At 39.5% G+C, this 8,724-nt stretch overlaps 1 protein-coding gene across 1 annotated transcript; it reads right to left on the reverse strand.

The window, feature by feature from the left end:
* Positions 1-5,472: 5,472 nt before the first annotated feature.
* Positions 5,473-7,277, reverse strand: LOC123749727 (putative nuclease HARBI1). Its single transcript, XM_069309693.1, has 2 exons — positions 6,614-7,277; positions 5,473-6,052 (listed from the first exon to the last, which is right to left on the reverse strand). Exons 1-2 carry the CDS (start codon positions 7,275-7,277, stop codon positions 5,688-5,690), a joined length of 1,029 nt encoding a protein of 342 aa, XP_069165794.1. The 3' UTR covers positions 5,473-5,687.
* Positions 7,278-8,724: the final 1,447 nt, after the last annotated feature.

The following is an 8,724-nucleotide window of genomic DNA, read 5'->3' on the forward strand; positions in this document are numbered from 1 at the left end:
CACACACACACACACACACACACACACACACACACACACACACACACACACACACACCACACACACACCACACACTACACACACCACACACACACACACACCACACACACACACACACACACACACACACACACACACACCACACACACACACACACACACACACACACACCACACACACACACACACACACACACACACACACACACACACACACACACACACACATAGTTTGTGTGTGATCATAGTGTATTGAGCTTTGAGTACCTGGTTGAGCTAGGAATTATCACCCCCAAGAAAGAACTGGGAAACAAAGGGCTGGCGTACCGAAAGGGAAACTATGAGGAGATGAATAAATTCCTATGGGATATACATTGGGACACAGAACTCGGAACAAAGTCCGTACAAGACATGATGGACTATGTCACCCAAAAATGTCAGGAGGCTGTAAGCAGGTTTGTCCCAGCCCGACAGGAAAAAACAGAGAAGCAAAGGAAGAATCCGTGGTGTAATAGGGAATGTATGAAAGCAAAGGAGCTGAAGAAAAGGGCATGGAGGAGCTTCCGTAATAACAGAACACCAGAAAGTAGAGAGATACACCAGAGAACCAGGAATGAGCATGTTAGTGTGAGAAGAGCAGCTGAGAAAAGTTATGAAAATGATATAGCTAATAAAGCCAAGACCGAATCAAAGCTACTACACAGTCACATCAGGAGGAAGACAACAGTGAAGGAACAGGTGATGAAACTTAGGGTGGGCGAGGACAGGTACACAGAGAATGACAAAGAGATGTGTGAAGAACTCAACAAAAGGTTCCAGGAGGTCTTTACAATAGAACAATAGGGAGATGTCACGGCGCTAGAAGAGGTGGCAGCAAACCAGGTGACCTTGGATAGGTTCGAAATTACAAGAGATGAGGTCAAGAAGCACCTATTGGAGCTGGATGTGAGAAAAGCTGTTGGGCCGGACGGAATCTCGCCATGGGTATTGAAAGAGTGTGCAGGAGCACTTTGCTTACCACTCTCCATAGTGTATAGTAGGTCACTGGAAACGGGGGACCTACCAGAAATATGGAAGACTGCTAATGTAGTACCAATATATAAAAAGGGTGACAGACAAGAGGCACTGAACTACAGGCCAGTGTCCTTAACTTGTATACAATGCAAGGTGATGGAGAAGATTGTGAGAAAAAACCTAGTGACACATCTGGAGAGAAGAGACTTCGTGACAACCCATCAACATGGGTTCAGGGAGGGTAAATCTTGCCTTACAGGCTTGATAGAATTCTACGATCAAGTGACAAAGATTAAACAAGAAAGAGAAGGGTGGGCGGACTGCATTTTTTTGGACTGTCGGAAAGCCTTTGACACAGTACCCCATAAAAGGTTGATGCATAAGCTGGAGAAACAGGCAGGAGTAACTGGTAGGGCGCTCCAGTGGATAAGGGAGTACCTAAGCAATAGGAAGCAGAGAGTTACAGTGAGGGGGTGAGGGGTGAGACCTCAGACTGGCGTGAAGTCACCTGTGGAGTCCTACAGGGCTCTGTACTTAGACCTATCCTGTTTCTGATATACGTAAATGATCTCCCAAAGGGTATAGACTCATTCCTCTCAATGTTTGCTGACGACGCCAAAATTATGAGAAGGATTAAGACAGAGGAGGACAGCTTGATTCATCAAGAAGTTCTGGACAAGCTGCAGGAATGGTCGAACAAATGGCTTTTAGAGTTTAACCCACGCAAATGTAATGTAAGGAAGATAGGGGTAGGAAGCAGGAGACGAGATACAAGGTACCATTTGGGAGATGAAATACTTCAAGAGTCAGAGAGAGAGAAAGACCTGGGGGTTGATATCACGCCAGACCTGTCCCCTGAAGCTCATATCAAGAGGATAACATCAGCGGCACACACCACAGTGCTAACATAAGGTTAGCATATGCCAGGTTGGCTAACATAAGAACGGTCTTTAGAAACTTGTGTAAGGTATCTTTCAGAACATTATATACCACATATGTCAGACCAATCCTGGAGTATGCGGCTCCAGCATGGAGTCCATATCTAGTCAAGCATAAGACTAAACTGGAAAAGGTTCAAAGGTTTGCCACCAGACTAGTACCCGAGCTGAGAGGTATGAGCTACGAGGAGAGACTACGCTAATTAAACCTCACTTCGTTGGAAGACAGAAGAGTTAGGGGGGACATGATCACCACATTCAAGATTCTCAAGGGAATCGACAGGGTTGATAAAGACAGGCTGTTTAACACAAGGGGCACACGCACTAGGGGACACAGGTGGAAACTGAGTGCCCAAATGAGCCACAGAGATATTAGAAAGAACTTTTTTAGTGTCAGAGTGGTTGACACATGGAATGCATTAGGAAGTGATGTGGTGGAGGCTGACTCCATACACAGTTTCAAGTGTAGATATGATAGAGCCCAATAGGCTCAGGAACCTGTACACCTGTTGATTGACAGTTGAGAGGCGGGACCAAAGAGCCAGAGCTCAACCCCCGCAAGCACAACTAGGTGAGTACAACTAGGTGAGTACACACACAACACACACACACACACACACACACACACACACACACACACACACACACACACACACACACACACACACACACACACACACACACACACAAAACACACACACACACACACACACCACTCACACAAACCCCCCCCCCACACTCACACAAACCAACCCCCCCCACACACACACACACACCACACAAACACCATACACAACACACACACACACACACACATACACACACACACACACACACACACCACACAAACACCATACACAACACACACACCACACACCCACACACACACACAGGAAGCAAAAGTGAGAAGCAGGCGGGAGTGGAGGAAGTACAGAACACAAAGGACAGAGGACAACAGGATTAGATGTTACAGAGCTAGGAATGATTACATTAACATAAGACGAGTGTCGGAAAGAAATTATGAGAATGATATTGCAATCAAAGCGAAAAAGCAACCAAAATTACTACACAGCCATATAAGAAGGAAGATGTCGGTAAATGACCAAGTGACAAGACTGAGGAAAACAGAAGGGGCATATACAGAAAGCGACAAGGAAATCTGTGAGGTACTGAATGCAAGTTTCCATGGAGTGTTCACAACCGAGCCTGAGCAGCTCCCATTGTTAGAAGAGCTTTCCCTAGATGGAAGACTATTAGATATAGAGGTGACAGCAGAGGAGGTAAAGAAACAGTTGACAACACTGGATGCAAATAAAGCTGTTGGACCAGACAAAGTATCACCGTGGATACTAAAAGAGGCAGCGCAGGCTCTCAGTGTGCCTCTGGCATTGATCATTAATGAGTCACTTATGTCGGGAGAATTGTCCAGTTGCTGGAAGAAGGCAAATGTCGTACCGATTTTCAAGAAAGGTGATAGGGAGGAGGCACTTAACTACAGACCCGTATCACTGACAAGCATCCCCAGCAAAATACTTGAAAGAATAATTAGGCTAAGACTTGTTGAGCACCAGGACCTAGATTCAGGAAGCTCTGTGTATTTCTTCGTAAGTGGGTTTGCTACGAAGGTTCCTAAGTGCGCCCTAAGAAGATGCTTAGGTGCGATTCAATAAGGTCCACTTAGGAAGATATTTAGGTTTTGGGTCTTGTTCACTTACGTGCCGACAGAGGTCACTACTGTGTTTCGTTTGGCCAATCAGAGTGACTGTTACATTTCTAACCTGACCAATCACGCTAATGCAATATCAGCTGTGTTATGTAAACATTGTGGTTCCTCGTGGTATTGTTGTCAGAAAAATCATCTGTTGCAAACTCTACCTACTATCAAGAAGAAGAAATGATCTGTGCATCCAGTCATGTGCCTGAAACAATCAAACACTATCTCCTTCACTGGTTTCGACATTGTAGTGCCAGAGTAAATAAAACAAAAAAATAGCGCACTTAAAATAACCTTTACCATCGTGTATATTACTAGGTGACATCTCGTTACATGAAAATTATCCAATAATCAAAGCACTGGCTAAATATCTCCAGTGACCAACAAAGTGGCCACATTTGACCTGTGCCACATTCATAGTTGGCGCAACCAACAGGCAAACACAGAAGACAAGTGTCTGGCTGCAGCACCAAGGATTAGCTGACGCCAGCACAAAACCACCCGTCCTACAGTGCGGAGTCTCCCTCTAACACGCCTCTGTTTATTCACTTTATCTACAGTACAAGACATCAAACACTTTTGAAACCTAGTCATTCTCAACATTAACGCGTCTCCCAACATTTGTACTTGTGCAGTCATCGAGAGAATAGACACTTCACGCAAACTACACCTACTTTCAAGAACCAAAACAAACATACTACATCCTCTTAGTATTCATAAATAAATAAGACAAAGAAAATGTCTGGGATAAAAAGGAAAGCAAACTTCAGTGAAGAGGAGCTGACAGTTCTCGTTGATGAGGTTAAGAAGAGAGAACGCATAATTTTTGGGAAGCTATCAAGACAAGTCACTACCCATGATAAACACTGTGCCTGGAGCCAAGTAGCTGTTGCTGTAAGTGGTGTTGATCTCTGCTCAAGACAACAAGCCGATGTTCGCAAGAAATTTCAGGATCTTAAATCTTCAGTTAAGAAAAATAATCAGGCACTATGAAATTTATTTAAATCTTTCTAATTATAATCTCTAAAAATAGTTTAAGAAATTATAATATTTCGTAATAACAATTGTAAATAAGAACAATATTGAAACATTAAAATGTAACAATTATTCATATCATTAATTTTGCTATGACTTGCATAGTATATAGTGTAATTTAATAACCAATCTACCTCATATAGTCAACTTATGTTTGGTGTAAATATTTACATGTTTTTTGTATTAAAGAATGTTTATCAATTGCTAGGTTTAATTGTTGAGAGTTCAAAGTAGTGACAATATGAAAAAAAACACCAGAATAAGAAACATTTTTATTGGCAAAAAGATTAATGGCAAAGATATAATTATTTTATCACATCCCTAATATATGTTTCACCTCAAATTGGTCTAAGGGCAACATATTGATGGCCTATATCATTGTTTTGTGTATATCATTTAAACAAAATTATATTAAATTTTTCCCTTACATGTAAGGTATATTAAACACTGTACTGTATTGAAAGCAACTTTATTTTATAATTAAAATAATTCAATTTTAAGGCCAATGCTGTGTGTACACAGCATTGACTAACAAACACTGTTATTTTACAAACCAAAAATTTACCCAGCCATATTATGTACCACATTTCTTAGTGTCTATGAATAAATATTTATTGATATATTTTTCACACAAATTTTTGGTCTTTTGTCAGATGCATATATTTCTCCTCAGGTATCTGACTTTCCATATAAAGTATAGCAGCATAAATAATATTTCCAAATCAGCAGCAGGTACATGTTTGTAACAGTTTGTTTGTATATTTCTGTTTCACTTACATATACAGTATGTGCTATTGAATTTAATAGGTAAAAATTGATAGGATAACTTACAAATAAATCTATGAATCCAATTATAAATGTTTTTGATTTCCGTTATTGATAAATTCTTGAGTTACTGTACTTGTATTTTTATACAAAAGTTCCATTATGTAGTGTTTTCAATTACATGTTTTACTTTGTTATATAAGTATGATTTGAAATAAAAATTTATGAGAAAAAATTCCTTACTACTTCCCTTCTTTGTGTGTGCCCATTTTCATGTGCTCCACCTTCAACATTTTCATTCATTATAAAGTCATCATCAATGATCTCTTCAAGAGGTATTCTTTGCTCAATGCAATAATTGTGCAACAACATACATGCAACTGAAATCTTTGCACATTTATCTGGTTCATATTGAAGACTACCACCAGACCTGTGGAGACACCTAAACCGAGATTTTAACACGCCAAAAGTTTTCTCGATTACCACTCTTGTTCTTGCATGGCTCCTGTTATACAGCTCTTCTGGAGGGTTTTCATGGTTTGTGAAGGGTGTAAGTAAGTTGTGTTGCAAGGGATAGCCACTGTCACCTGCATAGATATTTAATTTATAAAATGTGCATACATCTTTAAAAATCACTCAATAATCCTAAACCCACACTGTCTTTCACACACTATTTGATTCTAGCATCTGAAGTGGTTGGTTACCTTCCTCTGTCATATGAATACCTCTTGCATTACATACATCATTCTCATTTAATGTTCAGAGGCATATAACTGACATGTCGAAACAACCAAAATGTAATCCACTTCCTTCCATATTTAACTTAATCATCCACTTGTAATCTCTGGTACACCCATGACACATGATGTATATAAACACCAGTTTAAACACATTTCTGCTGATTTCCATTCAAAATTCTCACTCTCATTCTCCATATCAGGGCTAAAACACACTTTCATTTCTTTAATATAAAATCAACATGAATAAATTTCTTTATACTATTCATAATACAATAAGCTGTTACCATTCAATATTAAACAACTTTTATTTATAAACTGTACAGTGTATTTGTTGTGACTCGATAAATAACAAATAGGCAACCTACTGTACTATAAATGAACGTCATATATATAAAATGCATATCTTACCTAGCAAATAGGAAATGCCAAATTCTCCTGCTTCAAATCTGTCATGGAGTCTGCTGTTAGCCCATATGAAAGCATCATGAGTGCTTCCAGGGTATCTTGCACAGAAATCCATGATTACATTATCAGGATTTGACACAACTTGAATGTTCAAAGAGTGATATTGTTTTCTATTTACATATATGTTTTCTTCAACTTTTGGAGCTTTAATGGGGACATGGGTACAATCGATTGCTCCAATTACATTGGGAAACCTACTGATATTATTAAATTTTAACTTAGTTTGTATAATTTCATTCATCTCTGTTGGCATTTTTATTTCTGCTAGTCCTTTTCTGTAGAGAGCTTCCGTCACTCCAGTTATTATTCTTGATACACTCGATTGACTGAGACCAGTTGAATCTCCAATAACACTTTGGAAACTTCCACTTGCATAAAATCTCAGAGCTACTAACAATGATGTATGGGCAGGAATGGCTTGACCTCTTCTAGTTATTCTTTTAATATCATCTTTAAGGTCTTCACAAAGTCTTAAGATCATATGACGTGGAAAACGATAGTACCTTAACAATTTTTTATCACTTACATCTAATGGATTTAGACGATCTTTAAAGACTCTTTCTCTTCTTAAAGCTAGCTCATTACGTAAAGCAATAAGCAATAACATTTCAAATGTTTTTAACTGTTAAAATTGGTATTTTTTTGGATGCGTGTCCAGGAACACTATACAGTATTGGGTACCTAAGAAAAATAAAGCATATTGTAATACAGCCTGTAAGATGAAATATATATATACACACACATACTGTACATACACATTTGGGGGTGTACAGTGTGGTGCCCATGATTGTCTATTTATCCTGCCACCTTTCTTCCATCAGCCCCTTGTCCCTATTCAGTCCCCATCCCTCTCTTTTTTTTTTTTAACAGGCCATAATTAGAGGCCTAAGTATTCAATGACCAAAGTTTTTGTAGTTTTTACCCTAACCTAACATCATTTGTTCATGATGTTTTTCTTTTATGTCTCACCCACATTTAATTTCAAAATAAAACCAAACAAAATAAATTAAAACTGTATATGTATAGCTAAGGTACACCCTTACTGATTACTAGGTGAACAGGGGCATTTGGTGATAGTAAATGATCACATCAGGCAGGGCTCATCACCTTCTCTCATTTTTCATGTTCACCAGAGTTTATTTACTTAATAACTACTGGTATAATATCTTGCTATTATAAAACTAATTCTACTATCATCAAACACATATTTACTTCAAGTTTCAAGCAGAGAATGCATATATAACTAACACGAAGGATTCCTCTTCACTAGATTCACCAGCTATAATATTTTGGTCATGTTCCAATATCATAAATCGATCCCAGTGTTATGTAGTAGAGAAAAAATGACTTATATCCAGTTTACGTAAAGCTACGAGTGGTCGAAACCACACTTAAATCCCGAAATGAACTTACGAAGATTTTTCCACTTAGGGTAGTTAATTGAATACGGACGTAGCCGCCACGAAGGCGCTAAGACGGAAAACGCTCTTAGCTAAGAGGAAAAACCTTCGTAAGTACCTTCCTGAATCCGGCCCCTGGAGAGCATTGGGTTTGTAAACAAGCATCAACACGGGTTCTAGACAGGGAAATCATGCCTAACAAACCTTTTAGAATTCTATGGCAAAGTAACAAGGATAAGGCAGGACAGAGAAGGCTGGGCAGACTGCATATTTCTTGACTGCCAAGAGGCCTTTGATACGGTACCGCACATGAGACTGCTATACAAACTTGAGAGGCAGGCAGGAGTAAGCGGAAAGGCCCTAGTATGGGTGAAGAACTACCTAACAGGAAGGAGCCAGAGGGTAATGGTAAGGGGCGAGAAGTCGGACTGGCGAACAGTAAAGAGTGGAGTACCTCAAGGATCGGTGCTGGGCACAATCCTCTTTCTAATTTACGTAAATGATATGTTTACAGGAGTGGAATCATACATGTCAATGTTTCCGGATGACGCACAATTAATGAGAAGAGTTGTGACAGATGAGGATTGTAGGATCCTCCAAGAGGACTTAAACAGGTTGCAGAGATGGTCAGGGAAATGGCTACTGGAGCTCAAC

This window comes from Procambarus clarkii, chromosome 65 (assembly GCF_040958095.1).
Source record: "Procambarus clarkii isolate CNS0578487 chromosome 65, FALCON_Pclarkii_2.0, whole genome shotgun sequence".
NCBI classification, from domain to species: domain Eukaryota; kingdom Metazoa; phylum Arthropoda; class Malacostraca; order Decapoda; family Cambaridae; genus Procambarus; species Procambarus clarkii.

Excerpts from the sequence above, each read along its gene's own strand:
- LOC123749727 (XM_069309693.1), bottom strand. The coding sequence starts at position 7,277 with ATGTTATTGCTTATTGCTTTACGTAATGAGCTAGCTTTAAGAAGAGAA. Across the intron at positions 6,053-6,613 it reads TGGCATTTCCTATTTGCTAG|GTGACAGTGGCTATCCCTTG; the intron begins GTAAGATATGCA and ends ATATCTATGCAG.